General features: G+C 31.2%; 1 protein-coding gene across 1 annotated transcript; it reads right to left on the reverse strand.

Moving 5' to 3' along the window:
* Positions 1-1,222: 1,222 nt before the first annotated feature.
* Positions 1,223-22,012, reverse strand: LOC131596054 (LEAF RUST 10 DISEASE-RESISTANCE LOCUS RECEPTOR-LIKE PROTEIN KINASE-like 2.1). Its single transcript, XM_058868611.1, has 4 exons — positions 20,983-22,012; positions 18,937-18,969; positions 12,596-12,619; positions 1,223-2,553 (listed from the first exon to the last, which is right to left on the reverse strand). The coding sequence occupies exons 1-4, from the start codon at positions 21,899-21,901 to the stop codon at positions 1,349-1,351; spliced, it is 2,181 nt and encodes a 726-aa protein (XP_058724594.1). The 5' UTR covers positions 21,902-22,012; the 3' UTR covers positions 1,223-1,348.
* Between the last annotated feature and the right edge of the window lie 1,579 nt (positions 22,013-23,591).

The following is a 23,591-nucleotide window of genomic DNA, read 5'->3' on the forward strand; positions in this document are numbered from 1 at the left end:
AAACAATAAACGCTCTTTGTGAAAGTGAAAAGGAAAGCAATTTTAACCATCTTTGTTATCTTCTCTCTTCTTGAATTGAAAGGTTTTTTAGACCTTCAAAAAACTCACTCTTTTTCACCGATTTACTTTATTCCTGGCACTAATTTCTCAAGATACCCTTTTATCATTTCAACCTCAGGTTTTATCATTTCATTTTCTATAAACCTTCTTCCAAGTGTATAGCATCCCTCTTTCTCAAATTTGAGGTTCATATCATACATATTAACTTGAATCATAGGGCCTATTTTTCTACTTATATATCTTGTTCAACTTTGGTTGATATGTAGCTCTGACATTTTTTTTATACCGAAAGGAAATATTTATAGTAGTAAAATACTACGGTAAATGTTGAAGGGGTAAAGGTCTACCAATTTCTGTCATGAAAATCATTTTTTTAAATCGATTTAATGCATTTCTATCAATGTTGAGGAGGGATAAACAACCTTAGAACAAGCTTTGTTGAATTTTTAGTAGTCAACATGTTCCATTTTTCGTTAGACTTGTTTACAAGAACAAATTTTGACCGTCTTTTAGTGTATCTGTCTTAAGGTACAAAATAAGTCTTTAAATGCTATCTATTTCCTTCTTAGTATTATTTATTTTAACGAATAACTATTTCATGCGATACTAATTAACTCAACCTGCTTTTGGGATTCACGACTAAATGATGATAAACAACTTCGTGATTGATCTTGAGCTGAGACTCCAAACAGGTGTCAAAGTCAACCATTTTTATTTTGGAAACAAAGGAAAATTTGAATCTGCCTTTGGATTTTCCTATGTTTTCCAACTTATTACTTACTTTCAAATTTGTTTCCTACTTATTATTTTTCAAAGATGCCCACAAAATAAGCCCGACATGCATTGAAATTGGCTTCCATTGTAACTACTACATCATATATGAAACGGGTCCACATTTTACATCAAATAAAAAAAAACAATGTAAGAAGACAATTTTGAATGACCCGTAAAAAGTCTTTTTGCAATAGTGCAAATAATTGTAAAGTAAAATGTCTATCTTTCACGGGCTTCGGCCCTCTTTGTAAGAAAAAAAATGTCTATCTTTCATGTCAAACTTCAAGCATTTAATTTATATGTCGAATTGAATTTCAATCCAAGCTAAGCACACAGTTATGCTAATCAAATACATACATGAATAAAATTGATATTCATAACACTGATAGCCACATAAGTTTAATTTAGAAGATATTATTATGAAACGTGCAACAATTGTAAAGTAGAATACATTATATAAAGGCTATATGTTTGTTCCATGTAGAAAATAACAAAGTCAGTAACAGCACCTGACTCAATCAGTAACAGCATCTGACTCAAATTCCTCAGAGGTTACATCGAGATCTTCCTGAATAATTTCATTTGGATATAGAGAAGGTTTTGGAGGAATTCCGATGTCATCAATATTCCCTTCTAGCATCTCTATTACTTTGTCCATCGGAGGACGATCATTTGGTTTTAATTGTATACACCACAACGCGGTTATGAACATCTTTTTCACATTAATCATTTCTTCATCTGAAATTTCATCCATTTCTATGTCCTTTTCTTCAACCAATTGATTGTAGATCCAAAACGGAAAGAAAAGTTGGCTTGAACGATCCGCATGTGGATTTAAATTTCTTCTCTTACTTGTCATTTCCATCAAAAGCATTCCAAAGCTATATACATCAGCCTTATAGGAAACTCCTCCTATATTTTGATAAAATAATTCAGGAGCCATATAACCAATTGTACCTCTTGCTGCAGTCAAAGTGACAATGCTAATGTTATTAGGATAAAGCTTCGCAAGACCAAAGTCTGAAACTTTGGGGATAAAGTTCTCGTCTAGAAGTATGTTATGTGGCTTGATATCAAAATGTAAAATTTGCATGTCACATCCTTGATGTAAATAAGCAATTCCACGAGCCACTCCAAGAGATATGTCAAACATTTGTTTATAAGTTAGAGTAATAACATTCTCTCTAGAAGAAATGTATTTATCAAGAGAACCATTGGGCATGAATTCATAAACAAGAGCTCGTTTTGATCTTTCCACACAAAATCCAATAAGTCGAACCACGTTGGCGTGATGTATTCTCCCTATAGTTGCGACTTCATTGATAAAATCTTGTCCATTACCCTTTGATTTTCCCAACATCTTTATGGCTACAAATGATCCACTACGAAGCTTTCCTTTATAAACAGCTCCAAATCCTCCTTCACCCAGCTTGTTTTTGAAACATCTTGTCATATTCTTTATTTCTTTGTGTGAATACCTAATTGGCATTAAGGTACTTCTTTGAAGAAAACCTTCAATATTTGCATAAATTGATATATGTCTTCTCCCATACATATATATCAATAGCATAAAGAAAATCAAAAGACCCAGTATAAATCTCGGAACAAAATATGGTAAAATATATCTTCCGGTCACTCTTCCTATCTCGATAGCAATTAGAGAGTCTGACCCTTTCTCTATTGTTTGAGTGGCTGTTATCCTAAATATTTGGGCTATTCCTGTCATCATATCAAGGAAAAACAATTAATACATAAAAAACATTGCATGCTTTGTAAAACAAGATAATAACTAATGAAAAAGTGAACATATATATATATATATATATATATATATATATATATATATATATATATATATATATATATATATATATATATATATATATATATATATATATATATATATATATATATATATAATTGGTCAAACAAGTGTAATTTTAAAAGATATACACTAAATCTCAATCGTTATAATAATTGGTCAAACAGTCATATTAAATAAAATTAATATATATATATATATATATATATATATATATATATATATATATATATATATATATATATATATATATATATATATATATATATATATATATATATATGACCTATTCTTTCTCCTAAAAACTAGACTATTTATAAAACTGTTTGATCGAATGTATATATACACACAGACACACATATTGATCAACAAGTACAGTTGTGCATGTTATATCTCCAAGGGCATGGAGACCCAAAGACCTTAGTAGGTTTATAACATATTTTGGTGGTAAGAACTTGTCCATGGCGGCGAAAAGCCTTGTACGGTAATGTTTTAAGGTTATTTAGGAGAGTTGTTCACATGAGGTGAGATGCCCTACCGATAATCAGTGATGTTTGGTAGCAATCGTACAATCGTCAGTGGTCATGTGTTAAGACGTTAGTGAGCATTGTGCTCTTTAGAATATTAAGAATGTGTATTACTTAAGGTATGTCTTTCTTCTTAAGATAAGATGTATTTATAAAGGCCTCTAGGACCTAGGGTTTCCTTGAAATGAGATACCACCCACTTAGTCAGTAGTGGACACTTGAATTCCTATTTTCAAGGGAGTCATGAGTCACTTGATGACCTTGACTTCCTCGGAAAGGTCTTATCTTACGGTTTCAACATTAGAGCACGAGAAGCTATAGGGCAAGGCAATACCTCCTTTTGCGCGACCTTTCATCGCCACCACTTTTAGGATGGTCTAATGGAAATCGCCCTAGACGAGGCCTTTTACGAATATAACATTATAATATATATATATATATATATAGAGAGAGAGAGAGAGAGAGAAAGAGAGAGAGAGAATAAGAGATGCACTGACAATGTAAAATAATTTTACACAATCATCGAATGAACGGTGTGCATTCTGCCAAATCATACTGATATTTTAAAACGATTTAGATGATTTGGTAGATTGGTGGTTTCTTATTTGAAGGCCGTGTAAAATTTCTTTATACTGTCAATAATGCATGCATATTAAACTCTATATATGGAATTGTTGAACAGAGTTGGAATATTTATGACTAGTAGTGTACGAATCTATTAAAAAAATCATTTTATGTACCATTTTGAATCATCAATGAATTTATCATTCTTCCATCTTGAATGCTTGAAGGTTCCTCTAACCCTATAACTCAGAGATCACAAAACTCCTCATTTGGTGCTCTGATTGAGAGAAACTTTTGTCCTGGAATATCCAAATGGTGGGTGGCACACGTAAAAACAACGACAAACTGGATGATGTAGTATTTATGTTGACTCAATTCCAAGAGACCTTTAAGTCAAAGATGGATGCAGACCCTTACCGTGTTGAATTTCTAGAGTAAATTCATGTGTGAGTCAGACCTTCATCATCGTCACATATGTTGTTGTTTTTTAACATAGATATCAACATTGTCGAATTCTTTATCTACTAGCGAAGAAACTCATACAAATGATACTTGTATAAATGATACTCAAACGAAAAGATTACAAAGAGGTGCCACAATGATGCCCCAACTCATAATAGTTTGAGACTCAAGTGACAAATTTTCGACCGTGTTTGATTCGTTCTATAAAGTAGTTGATTGTGAATATTACTTTTCAGAGTTATGTTGCGTTCTTTGGACGTAACAAAGTTAGTAAATTGATAGATGATTGGAAACAAGTTACAAATGATCTCAAAGATAGCATATGGACATATGTCTACTATCAATTTATTTAAAAAAGTCCACCATTCTACCCAAATTACCCTTTTTGTTTCAAAAATTTACAAGGTAAAAAGGACTAAATTGTCTTTTCATAATCCAACAATTTTATTCAACTTCCAAACAAACCAAAATGCAACACATGTCCCCCAATATTTCACTTTTCAAATTATCATTTTCCTTTTCTCTCTCCAATATTTTCACTTTCATTTTAATTTTCTCTCTCTTAATTTTCTCTTTTCTTTTTTATTTTTTAAACATAAATAAATTAATAAATTGAATTAATATAATTATTAAAAATATTATTTTCAAATGTCAAAATTATTTAAAAAAATAATTTCAAATGTCAATATTTCAATTTTCTCACTGAAAACTATCAGTAAAATTAGAGCTGTCAATATGGACTACCCGGCCCTAAACGGGCCGGCCCTAGCGGGCCGTGGGCTTTTTAGGGCTGGGTCAAAAAGGCCCTGTATAATATGGGCTCGAGATTTACTACCCGAGCCCGGCCCTAGATGGGCTTCGGGCTACCCGGCCCTAAATGGTCTTTTTTATTTAAAAAAATTAAAATAAAAACTCCATAATATTTATTATAAATAAAATTATTTTATTTTATTTTAAACATAATACATTTTTAAGTACTATATTATCTCTTATAAATACTATAATGTGTTTCTAAATACGATATATGTCTAAATTGTATAAAATAATACTTGAATATTTATTATAATAGAAAAACTAATATAATATGATGAAAAAATGTTGATTATATTAATGTATAATATTTAAAAGAGAAAGGTTGAATAAAATAGAGATAAAATTTAGTGAAGTAAGAAAAATCAATATGCTATTTTGGAGTAAGATAATATAAATATTAATAAATTTTTTTAAAATTTATAATTATGCGGGCCTGATGGGCTACCCACGGCCCATATGGGCTAGCCCTAATGGGTAGCGGGCTTTTCAGGGCTGGGCTAAAAAGGCCCTGAAAAATATGGGCTCTAATTTTAAGGCCCAAGCCCTATGATTTTTCGGGCCTGGCGGGCCGGCCCATATGGGCTAACCCATTTTGACAGCTCTAAGTAAAATACATATTTTATTTTAATTACCAATTGTTTTTATTTGAGATACAAAATTCTTATTTTCAAATGTCAAATTTTTTTATTTTTTTCACGGGGCACTATCAATAAAATATCTACATGTTTATTTAAATAAAATCTATATCATATTAAATAAATTTGTAACGGGACACGATTAGTTAAATTCACACAATTTTTTTTATAAATATTGCTTTCAGTATGCATTTGAGTATAAAACCACCATATAAAATTATTCTAACCTATGCAAATGCATGAATATCAGTATTCTTTATACTATTATATTTATCATTTAATATTATAAATATCTAAACAAATTATATATATAATATCAAATAAATGTACCCGTGCGGCAACACGGGTGATTTACTAGTTATGGTAAAAAAAAATATTTTCATCTATTTGATATCACTTTTTATAATTTCTAATACATACTTATTGATTTAAATGTAGTTGAGTTTTGAGTTTACCGATAAAAAAAATTTGAAAAAATAAGTGGATCACTTACATCGGTACTATTTTGAGGGGATTTAAGTCACGGATCAAGTTTGACTATATTAGGAAGCCTAAGCCTGGTCTTTCCCATCCATTGATAAGATATAGTTTATTTCGAAGAAGCAATGGAAAAAGTTTGTGAGGGACCATCGTTCTAAGAAATTCAAAGTTAGTACTAGTCTTATTTATCCGATAATTTTATGCTAATGAGTTATAGATACTAATCATATATATTTTCACTATGTAAATAACAGGTTGAAAGCGAAATAGGAATACAAAATAAGGCAAAAAAACATGTACCCCCAAAGATTGTTTCATGGGGGTTACAGGAAACTTGAGAAAACAATCATGCTTGAAAAAATAACGGGGAGATGATCGCTTTCCATCTACACCATCAAGACATGAGAAGTGGAAGAGGGCTCGATTAAGACCAAATGAAGAGTGCACCTCAGATACGTTAAGAGTAGTTGCTGAAAAATTATAAGTAGGACTTTTTATTTGTTACTTAAATGCTTTGGTAACAATATATATATTGTCCAACTGTATAACTCTTCGTTTATGATCTTAAAGATGTAAGGGATTTTCCCATTGGACATATGTGGCTGGATGTAGGGATATTACAAGTTTGGCGCACGTAAGTATATAATGGAATATGCATGTCACTATAGTACATTATCATTTTTGTATTTTCTCCTTTGATTTTTTAATTTTGTTTAATCATTTAGGTACATTCATTGTGTTTGTATAGAGTTAAATAAATCGATTATATATGGATCTTGGATTAATATAGTATTTGATGAACAAAATAATGATCCAAAAAAATTCAAGATTACTTGACAAAACGGTTAAAGGAGGTGGGAAAAGAATGTTACTTAGCACCATTTATCAATGAGTAACTACTAATTATATATATGCTAGTGTTTATTCAGTGGTCATTAACAATGGATCATCATACCACTTAGGACAAATACGATAATTACATTGTGTTCCTTACATATGAAACTCGAAAACAAAATAAAAGATATTATTAATCGGTAAGTGTATGTTGATATGAAACTTTAAAGTGATATTTTCTTTAATATTGTAATTAGTTTAACGCGTAATATGTTTAATTTATTTTCAATGTATAATGTTGTGCAGCGACAAAATATCATGTACAATATTAGAAGAAGGCCCTCATGGCTCTTGCCTAAGGTAAGTGGCCCGATTACTTGTAACATTCATTTATATATACTGTTACATGCATGTGTGGTTATATTCGTGAAATTAATATTTAAATTTATAGAAGAGGAAACATTCAGGGGGTTATGAGTGTGGGTGGGTATTATGTCATGAAACACATGTTAAACATTGTCCTTGCCGATATTGTTCAGGTGTGGCCCTGAGCACGGGTTCGCGGGGCGGGAGCCCAGGACCCCATAATTTTAGGGGAACCAATTTTTGTATCTCTATATATAATAAAAGAGAATTTTCTATTATAAAAATATTTGCTAAAATTTATTTTTTTGAAAAATTCTGGCTAACAAATATATAGGGACACTACAAAGTCAAAATTAATAAAAGAATGTAGAGAATATGGATTTGTAAATGCTAAGGCTAGTGGTGAAAAATATTGGGAATGAAATGGAAATTGAATGTGTGTTTATTCAAAAACGTTAAATTCGTAGAAAACAACACTATGATGAAAATTCATCTCAACCCACACAACTGAATCTTGAGTCTGCTGAAGAGTCTTTTTGAAATCACTATTTCTTTTATATTGTAGATCAAACAATTGGCTCACTTGATAGAAGATTAGAGCAGTATAACACGTATGAAAATATTTTTGGATTCTTGTTTATTATTGAAAGCATGTTGAAAACATCTTGAAACTTGCTTAAAACATGACGATTCTCTTGATCATATTAAATAAATTTGTAACGGGACACGATTAGTTAAATTCACACAATTTTTTTATAAATATTGCTTTCAGTATGCATTTGAGTATAAAACCACCATATAAAATTATTCTAACCTATGCAAATGCATGAATATCAGTATTCTTTATACTATTATATTTATCATTTAATATTATAAATATCTAAACAAATTATATATATAATATCAAATAAATGTACCCGTGCGGCAACACGGGTGATTTACTAGTTATGGTAAAAAAAATATTTTCATCTATTTGATATCACTTTTTATAATTTCTAATACATACTTATTGATTTAAATGTAGTTGAGTTTTGAGTTTACCGATAAAAAAATTTTGAAAAAATAAGTGGATCACTTACACCGGTACTATTTTGAGGGGATTTAAGTCACGGATCAAGTTTGACTATATCAGGAAGCCTAAGCCTGGTCTTTCCCATCCATTGATAAGATATAGTTTATTTCGAAGAAGCAATGGAAAAAGTTTGTGAGGGACCATCGTTCTAAGAAATTCAAAGTTAGTACTAGTCTTATTTATCCGATAATTTTATGCTAATGAGTTATAGATACTAATCATATATATTTTCACTATGTAAATAACAGGTTGAAAGCGAAATAGGAATACAAAATAAGGCAAAAAAACATGTACCCCCAAAGATTGTTTCATGGGGGTTACAGGAAACTTGAGAAAACAATCATGCTTGAAAAAATAACGGGGAGATGATCGCTTTCCATCTACACTATCAAGACATGAGAAGTGGAAGAGGGCTCGATTAAGACCAAATGAAGAGTGCACCTCAGATACGTTAAGAGTAGTTGCTGAAAAATTATAAGTAGGACTTTTTATTTGTTACTTAAATGCTTTGGTAACAATATATATATTGTCCAACTGTTTAACTCTTCGTTTATGATCTTAAAGATGTAAGGGATTTTCCCATTGGACATATGTGGCTGGATGTAGGGATATTACAAGTTTGGCGCACGTAAGTATATAATGGAATATGCATGTCACTATAGTACATTATCATTTTTGTATTTTCTCCTTTGATTTTTTTAATTTTGTTTAGGTACATTCATTGTGTTTGTATAGAGTTAAATAAATCAATTATATATGGATCTTGGATTAATATAGTATTTGATGAACAAAATAATGATCCAAAAAAATTCAAGATTACTTGACAAAACGGTTAAAGGAGGTGGGAAAAGAATGTTACTTAGCACCATTTATCAATGAGTAACTACTAATTATATATATGCTAGTGTTTATTCAGTGGTCATTGATAATGGATCATCATACCACTTAGGACAAATACGATAATTACATTGTGTTCCTTACATATGAAACTCGAAAACAAAATAAAAGATATTATTAATCGGTAAGTGTATGTTGATATGAAACTTTAAAGTGATATTTTCTTTAATATTGTAATTAGTTTAACGCGTAATATGTTTAATTTATTTTCAATGTATAATGTTGTGCAGCGACAAAATATCATGTACAATATTAGAAGAAGGCCCTCATGGCTCTTGCCTAAGGTAAGTGGCCCGATTACTTGTAACATTCATTTATATATACTGTTACATGCATGTGTGGTTATATTCGTGAAATTAATATTTAAATTTATAGAAGAGGAAACATTCAGGAGGTTATGAGTGTGGGTGGGTATTATGTCATGAAACACATGTTAAACATTGTCCTTGCCGATATTGTTTAGGGGTGGCCCTGAGCGCGGGCTCGCGGGGCGGGAGCCCAGGACCCCATAATTTTAGGGGCACCAATTTTTTTATCTCTATATATAATAAAAGAGAATTTTCTATTATAAAAATATTTGCTAAAATTTATTTTTTTGAAAAATTCTGGCTAACAAATATATAGGGACACTACAAAGTCAAAATTAATAAAAGAATGTAGAGAATATGAATTTGTAAATGCTAAGGCTAGTGGTAAAAAATATTGGGAATGAAATGGAGATTGAATGTGTGTTTATTCAAAAACGTTAAATTCGTAGAAAACAACACTATGATGAAAATACATCCCAACCCACACAACTGAATCTTGACTCTGCTGAAGAGTCTTTTTGAAATCACTATTTCTTTTATATTGTAGATCAAACAATTGGCTCACTTGATAGAAGATTAGAGCAGTATAACACGTATGAAAATATTTTTGGATTCTTGTTTATTATTGAAAGCATGTTGAAAACATCTTGAAACTTGTTTAAAACATGACGATTCTCTTGATCTTGATGGTGAAATTTTGTTTGAAGAATTGAAAGTTATTAGAGAAGTTTTAACAGTTGAATCAAAATCAAGCTATATGATATTGAGTTCTTTAAAGACTTTTAATTGTTTTCCTGATGCATGCATAGCTTATAGAATAATATTGACTATTCCTATCAGTGTTGCATCATCTGCTGAGAGAAGTTTTTCTAAATTAAAATTATTAAAATTATTAAAATCTTATTTGACATCTACTATGTCACAAGATACATTAAATAATCTTGCGTTGATTTCAATTGAAAATAATTTTTGAAGAACCTTGATTATGAACAAATTATTAATGATTTCGCAACAAAAAATGCTAAGAGGATGATATTTAAATAAGAAGAAGAAGAAGAAGTTTCTTTATAGTGGTTTATGTTTTGATATGTAGTATAAATATTGATTTAAAGATTCATACTTGTATTCTTTTTGCACAATGTCAAATGAAAATGTGTTTTTTATCCAATTATTTCTTTTATCCTTATGTATTTATTGTTAAAAAAATTAAAGGCGCATCACTCTTTTAAATCGCCCAAGGCACCCAAATTCAAAGGACCGGCCCTAACATTGTTGATTCAAGGGATATGGTATATATTTTATGTCATAAATTATTTACATTTATATTATACATAAGTTGGTTATTCAATTATTATCTTGCATGATATTTACTTTTTTGCTCTTTTTAACGTAGATGTTTAACGACGAAACACCATTCCCCCATGAGGACTTTAAAGAACTTTGTAAACATTGGGCGTTTATCCGTAATATACTTAAGGGTCATGTTGTTTGATTTAAAATATATTTTTGAGATTGAAGATGTAAGTAACATATTTTACTTTTGATGTAAATATTATTTTTGGCTTTTGATGTAAAATGTAGGTTATTTTTTATGCTCTTTATGCATGGTTAACAAAAATACAGGATGTTTTTAATCTGATATGGTTAAAATAGATACAGGTTAAAATATGGGAAAAATTTTAAAAGCATATATTTCTTTTTTTTGAAAACAACATATATTTTGACAATAGTTATAACAACTAATAGTGGTTGTATATTGAACGCTGGCGAGAATAATATAAATTTAAAAATGCCGTTGTTGAGAATCGAACCTGGTACCTTTAGGTCTATCACAATGGTTGAGTTAACTAACCGTTGTGATCGCGCGCATTTTTCAATATACTACAACGCTCCCAAGACCGTGATTGTAAGTAACACATTTACAACAACACTCTACATAACAACTCTATGACCTGCGTGATTATATATCTTTTCCAACTGTAGTTAAATTAATGTCCTTTTCGTAGTAGTGATATAGACAACCCAAACCTTCAAGGTACTGGGTCAAGTGGCCCAACACTATGTACACGTGTTGGTTGATGGGGAATACAATTAATTTTATGGCAAAATATCCTTTTTGATCTCGTATGTTAACCTCGCCGTTCATTTTGGTCTCTTAACTTCAAAAAATTCTATATCGGTCCCTTATAACATTGTCCATAAAAAAATTTCAACTTAGTTTCATAAGTTCTTCAAAATAACCAAGTTTTATTTAAGTATTTTGATTTAAAATACAAAATATAATAAAAATAAATAGACTAACCTAATAAATTTAAAAGGTTGTTTTCATAGTCTGTGTGGCCTAATTTTTAAATTAAATAGATTTATAAAAAAGTATAAGTTTTTTCTAAACCCAATATATATATATATATATATATATATATATATATATATATATATATATATATATATATATATATATATATATATATATATATATATATATATATATATATATATATATATATATATATATATATATATATATATATATATAGAGAGAGAGAGAGAGAGAGAGAGAGAGAGAGAGAGAGAGAGAGTCTATCTTAAATCTGTGTGGACTATGTCATAGATCCTCGTTAATTTATCTCATAGATCTTTGTTAATTTATCTCAGACCTGTGTTACTTGAGTTAACATATTTTCACCCTACTCCCACTTCAAGTTTTATGTACTATAATATTTTTACCAATTATTTTTATTGTTAATCTTAATATTTGAAAAAAATATCCATTTAACTTCAATTAAAAATATGTATTAAATATTTTTACCTACTTAATATTAGACTCTTAATCCATAGCATTTAGTAAAAGATAATATTTAAATATGGGTAATACTAATTTGTGTCATGTGCCTTAAAAAAATATAAGTTAGCTGAAAAATTATAATATATATATATATATATATATATATATATATATATGGGTAAAAGTAAAATATTACCTTTAACAATGCCAATTGCTAGATCTGCAATAAATTATAGTCCTTATGTCAACAAACAGGATAGATAATTAAGTAAAAAAGAGAGATAATTGAGTAAAAGAAAAGGGATAGATAATTGACAAGCCTATAATTTAATAAAGATGTTCATTGGTTCGGGAAAATTCGAACTAAACCAGAATTCAAATTAAAATATAGAGTTTGGGTTGAACATTTTTTTAGTTCGGATAAAAATCGAAACAAACCAATAAAACTCGTTGTTAATTGATTTGGACAATAGATTTTCAAAATTCACCCCCGCAAACCCGTTTATTAAAACCAACCATATTCTTCATATGATTTATATCATCATTATCATAAGAAAACATATATGAAGAAATGAAAAAATTAATAATTTTATATTATTATAAAAAATTAATTGATGTAAATTAAATATTTTTAAAAATATTTTTACATATTTATTTTCAATATATCTGATTTTTTTTTTTTTATAAACTGAATAATATTAAGAAAATGAAAACAAACAAGATACAAAAAAAAAGGGGGGGACCAAGCCAAAAACCCCTTAAGAAAAGATTCTAATCCTAGGGGTGCCTTCCAAATCTAAAAGGAAATCCCTTACTAAAACCGAATGAACAAAATAAAACCAATTATAACTACCTAAGGTTAGACCAAGATTCGCAAGAAGATCCGCACAAAAATTGGCTTCTCTATACACATGAGTGATCATAAACTCGATCGAATGAGTATAAGCAACACAAGAGAGCCAACGAGATCTAATCTTCCAAGGAACCAAGTTAATATTAGAGAAAGCTTGAGTAACAAGCATGCAATCCGATTCCATCCATAATCTATTATACCTCAGCTCTTTAGCTTTTTCAATGGCAAAAATGACTGCATACAGCTCAGCCAACACTGCATCCCCTTCCCCCAAGAAATTACAGAAGCTCCCCAAGTGCACAGCTGCATCGCTACGGAAAATACCGCCACACGCCATTAACATAGGCGAACCACGGGCAAGACCATCTACATTCACTTTTATCCAGCCTCTAGGAGGAGGACACCAAAGAACATCAATCATACGCAAAACTTTGCCGGGATGAATAAGGACATCAAAGCTTTTAAGAATTGAGAAGCTCTGCATATTATTACTAGAGCAATTGACAGTATTATTCCCTACTAATCTGGCCCTAGCAATAATATTTGAAATGCACCAGTTCCAATGAGTGTCTTTGTCTTCAAACCTCTGCAAGTTACGGGCTCGCCATACATTATAGAACACACTGCAGATGCACGATATCGCAACATCTTTCGCTTGCGGAGACCACCATTCTTTAATCAATTTAGAACAATCCTGCAGGCTGCATATACTGCTCGCAACCTGCAACTTATCTAACAGCCATTTCCAAATGTGAGAAACAAAAGTGCATTGAAAGAAGATGTGATGAGATGTTTCCACACTGGCCCGACAAAGAGAACACCGCGACGGAGTATGGAAACCTCTTATAGCCATATTATCATCAGTAGGCATTTTTGCATGAGCTATTCTCCAAACTAAAAAGGACTGATTAGGAGGAACATTTCTATCCCAAGGATAGAAATCAAGGACTTTGGCAGCTTTTTTCTGGCAAATAGAGTAAGCTTGCTTCAAAGTAAAATCACCATTAACAGTATTCATCCAAACTAACGAATCATCCACCTCCACATCCGGAAACTTGATCTTTTCCAGCAAATCCCTTAGACACGGGTAAGCAGCCAACACATTAGAAGGAATGCACCAATCTCCATTGACCCTCCACTCTTTCACCATCACAGAAAGCTTGTTTTTAAAAATGCAAGGAATATTCAATAACTCTGCTAGCGGTTTATCTAGCCAATTATCAAGCCAAAAAATCACTTTGGACCCGTCCCCTATAATCCACTTTGTATTCTCCAAAACTTTAGAATAACAATCCTTTATGCTAGACCAAATAGATGAGCTAATGTGGTAAGTAATGCATCTTCTGTTTCTAACAACACGAGCTGCCAGCAAATCAGTCCAACTTTTTTCCCCTTTCACAAATTGCCAGCACAAATGAAGGTTAGTGGCAGCGTTAAAACCCTCAAGAGACTTGAGACCTAAGCCTCCATCTTTCAAGCTAGCACAACATTTATCCCACGCCACAGTAACAATCTTTCTCTGCTCCAAGTTACCACTCCAAATGAAGTTGCGCATCCACTTGTTGAGTTGCTTAACAAGAGAACCAGGCCAGTTGTATATAGATATACAGTGCACAAACATACTCTGGATCACTGATTTTACAAGCAGCAGCCTTCCAGCCAGAGACAGCAGCTTTGCTTTCCAGCTAGCCAGTCTTAATTTGATCTTATCTGCAATAAACAAAAAATAAACCGGCTTAGGACGACCAATGAAAATAGGAGCCCCTAGATACACAAACGGTGGGTTAGCCATGGTGAATCCTATCAACTCTGCAAGATTTTTGAATCTCCCTATGGACATGCCCCCTGCATAAATGAGAGATTTGTTTTTGTTGCAAAACTGCCCAGAACAGCCAGCATATTCTTTGAGCAAATTGTCAATGGCAGTGATGGATTTATGATCCCCTCTACAAAATATCATAATATCGTCAGCGTAAAGGGTGTGAGAAGGAACAAACGCATTTCTCGAGGCCTTTATGAGATTGATTTGATTCGTATCAACGAGCTGAGATATACCCCTGCTCAACACCTCCTCAGCCAAACAGAATAAAAGAGGTGACAAAGGATCGCCTTGTCTAACACCATTAGAACACTTAAAATAACCTGCCTGAGTACCATTGAATCCAATAGAAAGATGAGCAGAATTTAACAAAGTAGTAATCCAGCCACAAAATTTACTGCTGAAACCAAAACATTCCATAGTGCTAAGAAGAAAATTCCAATTAATGGTGTCAAAAGCCTTAGAAATGTCTATTTTCAATGCAACATTACCACTATAGCTTTTATTATTCAGAACATTAATAGCTTCAGAAGTTAAGCATATGCTATCCCTAATGCTTCTCCCAATGACAAAACCATTTTGCTCTTTAGAGATCAAGGAAGGAAGAATAGAGGCAAGTCTATCAGCCATGATTTTATAAATGATTTTAACCTTGAAGTTAGCAAGGGCTATAGGTCTATAATGATTGATAGAGTTAGGTTCATTGTTTTTAGGAATTAGAATGATAGTATTAGCATTATAGTTAGGAAGCATCCAATCCTGCAAAAAAAATTGGTTAACAGCCCCAATAACATCTCCCTTTATAATGTTCCAATATTTCTGGAAAAACCAAGGACCAAATCCATCAGGCCCAGGAGCCGATTCAGAGTTAAGACTAACAACAGCATGATGAACCTCCTCAGCACTAGGAATTAAGGTGAGCATAGCATTAGTGTTGTCATTGACCAAGCAAGGAATGACCCTTTTGATGAGATCCGAGCCCTGCAGCTGCACATTCTGGTTAAACAAGTCAGAAAAGTGATTAATCAGATGGGATTCAATGATGCCTCTATCAGTAGTCACCGTATCATTAACATTAAGAGAGGAAATTAAATTATTTTTCCTCCTAATCTTGGCATAAGTATGATAAAACTTAGTGTTTCTATCACCATCACAGTGCCATTTCAAATTAGCTTTTTCTTTCCAAAAAGCTTCTTCTAAGATCAAAGCTTTCTCCAAATCATGTTGAGCTTTAGCTTCCTCAACCTGCAACTCATCACTATAACCAGACAAGCCTATAGTTTGTTGTATGTTCTTCAAAACTTTCTCAGCCATCAAAACTTTCTCCTTCACATCCCCAAAACAATGTTTATTCCAATCTTTTAGCTTAGCCTTCAATATCCTCAACTTCTTATCCAAGATATACATAGGACAACCACAAATTTTAGTACTCCAAACATCCTGAATAATTTTCTCACAATCCTCATTCAGGCTCCACATCTTTAAGAATTTGAATTGTGATTTAACCTTCACCTTCTCAAAGTCACAAGTGAACAACAGGGGATAGTGATCAGATTTAACTCTAGTAAGAGTGTGACAAACTAAAGTATTACAAACATCAAGCATGTCTAAATTACAAATGACCCTGTCTAATCTTTTTTCAGTTAAGTTCCTACCCTTTCTACCATTACTCCAAGTGTAAAAGTTTCCAACAGTAGGCAAGTGAATAAGGTGGTTAGAATCAGACCATTGAAAGAACTCTTTCATGGGAATATTGTTAGGATTATGCCTACCTCTGTACTCATCAGCACTAATGAAGGCATTAAAGTCTCCTATGAATGGCCAAGGAATGTTAATGCTAGAAATAAGATTACTCCAAAGATTCCTTCTAAAAGCATAACAAGTAGAAGCATAAATAACAGAAAAGCCTAAAACCTGACTGTTAAAATCAACAGTGAAAGAGATATGCTGGTCATCAGCTAACAGAATTTTAGGGTTTAAGTAAGACTTACAGAAACACCAAAGATTAGGCAAAAGACCATCCCTTTTATTGAAGGCAAATTGCTTTAAATCAAACCTGTCCATCCAAGCTTTAGGAAAATTGCAATAATCCATCCAAGGTTCAGCAATAAACACAAACTCAGGGGAGTTTTTTTGAATTAGATTTTTTAGAGCCAATCTCGAAGAGCTATTGGCAATACCCCTAATGTTCCAATAGAGGCATTTCATAGTGTAAGATTTTTAGGACCAGCTATAATCCTGGTTTGGGCAACAGAGTTCATCCTTTTGTTTCGTCTTTTTTTGCTAGTAACTAGTTGGAATTCTTTTTGCTGAAGCAATTCCACTCCTTGGTCCTCCATCTCAGCCAAGTTATCCCATGATTCCTTTAGGAAATCAGTGACCTGTTCCTTATGCCTATTATCAAGCTGAGTTTCAGGCACAAAATTAATGATTTGAGTGGCATCCACATATTCACTCTTAGAGGATCCCTCAGTATCCTTAGAACTCGAGGAATTAATAACAATGATACCCCCCTCGGCATCATTCATGTCAGCACTATCCTTTCCTTTGGAGATATTATCTTCATTTTCCTCCTGAAGAACTTGCTCGAGCACAGGACCGTCAGTTTCTTTACCCATATCTATATCTGGTTGCAGACCTAAGATAACCTTTGATGTTTCTCCTGATGAGAACTTCTTCCCTGTTGGAACATAAATGCTTCTGTCCTGTTTCTGCATCTGGATGTTTCCTTTACCTTTTTCCTGCTCCTTTCTTTTACAATTCGACACGGAGTGCCCAATATTGTTGCAGTGTGGGCAGAACTCAGGTATTTTTTCATACTCTATATCCACAAAAAACGCAAACCCTATCCTTTCAACCAGGATTTTGTAACTCAACTCCTTTGTAAGATCAAGATCCACAAGAATACGAACAAAATGCCCAAACGGCCTTTCAAAAACCGATTTATTTGAAGCAGAATCAATACAGATTGGAGTGCCTATACTACTAGCAATGGCAAAAAGGATTCTAGGTCTCCAGTATTCCTGCGAAAGCCCATGAATTCTAATCCATACCTGAGCAGAGGTTTGTTTCAACGATGATGGAATAAAATCTTTTGTCCATGGAAACAACTTTAAGCTGCCATTCGGGAGATTCCAAGTATTAACAGACCTTACCCTTTGAACATCTTCCAGACAAGAGAAGGCGAATTCAAAATACCCCTTGCCTAAAGAAGTCACACCCCACTTGCCCAATACCGGCCAAATCTCCATGAGTTTACTTTTCAGATTTACAACTGTAAGAGGTTGCGAACCTTTTGTCCAAACCACACGGCCATGTAGATGATGCTTACATGCTTCCAAACCCAGAGCATATTCATCCTCCGGTATTGTTATAGCAAGCCTATCCCCTTTTAGGCAAGGAGTAGGCAATTGACTTAATGGAATGTTACAGACGTTTTTAGAGACCACGGACGCAAATGACTTAGCTTTCGCAACGCCATCACCCACTACCTTGTGATTATCGATAATCTTGCTGGGTTTTTCACAATTCAAATTGGTTTCCGGGAAGAGGAACGAGGCCTCCATAGAAGCGGACAAACCAAATAGAGAAGAGATAGATAGAGTTGAGAGAGGAGTTGAGAGAGGAGAGGCTATAAGAAGAAGAAGAGGTGGGAGAAGAATGGAGGAGACAGTGGATTCCGACGACCAAAACTAGCCGTTACCGTTCATTTTTGTAGACCAAAACTCCAAATCTATTTGCTATTCAGTTTTACTACTTTTCATCAAAAAAATAATATATCTGATTAATTCAACCTAAATCAATCTATTATTTTTCAGTTTGGTTCACTTTGGACTATATCATATAGTTAGAGATAACTTGTTACCTTCAACATATCTGCGCGGCTTCCACAGTTGGTCTACAAAAAAAAAACATTCGGTTTTAAACTTTTTAAATATAATAGAGTAACAATTCTTCTGCATTCAATTAATCTTACAAATATTCTTTTTATTATATTTCAACCTAAGATATTTGGAGTCCGATAGGTATGACAGATTTTTAAGCTTATAATTTATAATTTATATGTTTAAATGATAATTTAGATCATTTGATAACGGTCTTTTCATCATGAACTTATAATTTATTTTTCAGATGTTAATTTAAATAGCATGTTAGCCTATAGTTTATATTTTTTTCATTATTTCTTTTTTTTATCCTTATTATTTTAACAAAAATTCACTTTTAATCTTTATAATTTATTTTAATTTAAAATGAAATAATTATGTATTAAATATCTTTTATGTTATTTTACATTTATACGTAAGTTGAACCACTCTTTTTATCAAACACTTCAATTAAATTATCAGCTATCAGTTTCAACCATCAGCTAGGGATATTCATGGGTAATGTCAACCCGCGTACCCACTCACCCAACCCAACTCCTATTTTTTATCCAACTCAATCATGTACGGGTCCAATCTGAACCAACCCGTTTAAATCCATTGGTATTTGGTTCAGTAACGAGTTTGATGTTTTAAACCCCACGAACTCAATCCATTGACATATCACTCTATTTTTATTTTATTCTATTTATAAATTATCTAGCATAAATCTTACAATGCATATATATTTTTAAATATAATTATAGTTTTTATTAATTGTAAAAGTCTAAGTCTAAATCAAATTTGAGATATCAAATTAATATATTCGAAGAAAGATATATCTTATCTTTGAAATTATACTTTGTATCATTTGAATATTTTTTTTGACTTGATCATAATTGTAAAAGAACTTTTAGGTATTATGGTAAATTTTATTCAAGTTAAATAGAAAATTTTATAATTTTCTTTTAATGTTTTTTGTAAAATAAATGTGTAAATTAAATTAATATATTATTTAAATTTTAAAAATTATATTAAATGGGTGACCCACGAACCAACTCATTGATGATTGGGTTGGTTTGCTTCAGGTTTAGTCTTAGAAATATGGGTTGAACACTCAACTCAAACAAAAGACTATTGATTGGATCGAGTATTGGATTTAATCAAATTAAACTCAACCCAACTCGCAAACACCCCTACCATCAACTATAAGTTATAAAAATTATCAATCACCAACCATCAATTATAAACTATAAATTATCAACTAATTTATCAATCGACTCTTATTTTTATCAAAGAAACTCTTGAAGGATGAATGTAGGTTTTATTGGATAGCGGATAAATTAATGTTTTTTTCTTCTTCTAGTACTAGTTTGCTTCTCTTCTCTTTCTCTCTGATATTACACGGAAAAGTAAAGTCGTATTAAATTTTCTTTCCTTGACATTTTAGAGTGCAGCCAAAGGAAGTAAAGTGGTATGTTTCTTAAATTTTCTTTCCTTTCACATTCCATAAAATCGATCAAAAGTAAATTCATAAATAAAAAATAAATTTAATTTGAGAGCTTTTTTTTTTTGTCAAGTGGGTGTTATGAGTTTAAACCTGAAACTTTGTAATTCATGTCTTTGCACAACTATCAAAATTCAATAGTTTATAAAAATCCGAATAAATTAAAAATATATCAAAACTCAATAGAGAATTTAAATAAATTTTTTAATGAATATATAAACTAAATTACAGTTTTGGTCCCCTGTTTTGATTCTCGTATTCTCAAATAAAAATATCATTTTTATATAATACGTCATATATATATATATATATATATATATATATATATATATATATATATATATATATATATATATATATATATATATATATATAATTGTTCTGAAATATTTATTCTTAATTTTTTTTTTATAAAATGCATTTGTATATATGTTTTAATCTAATTTTTAAACTATCAATAAATTAAAATCTATTGCACGGGCAAATGTTATATATCAAATTATTGTGTCAAAAATATTAAAATGAAAAGATACATAATTCTTACCGCATGTTTTGTGGACATGTTTCTCCAATGGATATTTGCAATAACCAGGCATGTCGCCTAGGTAGGAACATTCAATATTTCTGGTGGTTCCATTGAAGTTGCAGATTTGGTCATCGTCGCAAGTATCTCTACAAGGACTAGCTATCCACGATAGCTGAAAGCCATAGAGTAGCATTCCATGAATTTGCTCGTTTGAAAGGGATCCATTTGGTACATCATCTCTGACTCTGTTACTATGAAACGCTGATATTGATATCATACCAACAACCTTCACGTTACAGTAATCTTTTAATCTCCCAACCGAAAAGTCGCTAAAAACAAGACCATCCGAATAGTACGGAGCCGCCGCAGCAAAAGCATAAAGATAGCTTTTGGAGTCCCTGTTGATGCAGTGACCTATATCAACATACTCAGGATCATCCTTCACTGGTTTACTACAGTTCAAGTATATTATGTGCCCAGAACCATAATCCATTTCATATGGATCCACGTAGTCGTTATAATTATTCATGAGAGGAACTGAGAAATTTGACGCCGCTAAGGAATACTTAGGAATGGATGAGCAATCAGTCTCTTGGATTCCAGAATCAACTAACCGAATTGTGTAGCGTACGTAGTTGATTTCCTGCACATAGTATTTACCCGAAAACAGAGCCAACACTGTCATGTTGTTTTCACATGACAACTCATACCTCGGATTACCACAGGTGACTGGGTCATCTTTAAGTCGAAACGGATACTTGATGTTGGTGATTTCGCCGCATGAAGAAGGGGTACAATATGTTTGGCTATTAGTAATTGCATCACATGTTTGATTATCATGATGCAGCAGCACTACTATCATAACAATTTTGAAAAAGCTTAAAAAAAGTGATATTGTTTCCGCAGAATAACAGAGGAAGAATTTCCATATGTTCATGATGTTTAAAATTAAATTTCACTTATTGACTATCCTAATGGTTAACTTATATATAGGATATAAAGAAAATTTTATATATGCATCACAGAAAGTTATGTAGAGTTCTCTCTAAAATAAATTGTCTTGAAAACTTCTCAAAATATTAGGATGGTAATTGAAATCATCCCAACTCGCATAAATTATCCACACACAAGATAACAAGACAGATACAGTAAAATAGATATGGATATAGACACGAGTAATTATTCACAAAAATAAGCGGATATGAATGCAGAAATGAATATTTTATTATTCACCCAGTCTCATACGCACAATATATGTATGTAAATTTATTATGCATTTTAATATAAATATTTATTTATTTCATAAACTCAACAATATCATCTTTGAATTTTTTTTAATGTTGTTAAAAACTTAAAATAACATAATAAAATATAATTATATATTATTTTAAAATAGATATTCATAACTACAAATACAAAAGTTTATCCTCACGCGCGTATGGATCCGGTCTAAAATTTATTTCAAACCGCGCATCTGATAACAATACTATAATATTCTACTCAAACTCTATTCATTGACATCTCGAATTTTTGGAGATGGTAGAGAAGTAATTATCTATAAATATTTATTTTTATTTGTATTTGTGTTATATCATTAAAAATTGAGTTAAATATGTACGTGATACCTATAAATAACTAAAATTTAGTTTCAATTATTATCAAAATTTCTTTTAAAAGATACTCTTTTTAAAATTTTTGTTATTAACATGGTATGCACGTCACCTAAAGTCAACTTTAAAATAAAACATACTAGATTACGGGTTATAAATATCTCTAAAATAACCAAAAAGTAAGACCTATGAAATTCAATTTGGAACCTGTTTGGAATCAATTTGGAATCGGTTTGGGTATCTTTCAATTTTAGCAGTCCTGTCGCAAATGTAACAAGTCAATATACTAGTAGTACATTTCAACAAATGATTTGTCATAAGTACTCATTTTTCAAACTTTAGAACAAATGATTTGTCATAATACTACTAATCTTTCAAACTTTAGAACATTGAATTTGACTAATACTGATTGATATGACATTTTTAATAGTTGTACTAATCTTTTTCAAACTTTGGAACACTGACTAATACTAATTGATATCACATGTTAATTTTTTTCAAACTTTGGAACATTGACGTATACTAATTGATATGATATCTCATAAGTACTAATCTTTTTAATTTTTTTCCTGTCATGTCACAAATTTGAAATTAAACTACCAAAATGCCATTTTCTAAAAGAACATAAATATTTTACTCTCTCTATTCTTCTAAAGTACGTGTCTTTTTAGTTATAAAAAATTATTTTAAAATAATAGTATCTTTATTTTTTCAATACAACATTAACTAACTTCTACAAACTTTATTCCTTATTTACACTTTTTTCAAGTCATGATAATATATAACAACCAATAGTAATTAAGGATAATTTAAAAAATTATTATTTTTATTGACTTAATTATTAATTTTCTTAATCTTTGTGTAATAACTTTTCTTAATATTTTGTTTTTCTTACATAATCTTACTCCTTATTGTAAAATAAATTTCATAAAATTAAAGAATATAGTATTTTTGTTAAAGATTCAGAATTTATTATTTATTTAAATACAACATACAATGTTATTTATAAAAACTAAT

The sequence above is a fragment of the Vicia villosa genome, linkage group LG4 (assembly GCF_029867415.1).
Source record: "Vicia villosa cultivar HV-30 ecotype Madison, WI linkage group LG4, Vvil1.0, whole genome shotgun sequence".
NCBI lineage: Eukaryota > Viridiplantae > Streptophyta > Magnoliopsida > Fabales > Fabaceae > Vicia > Vicia villosa.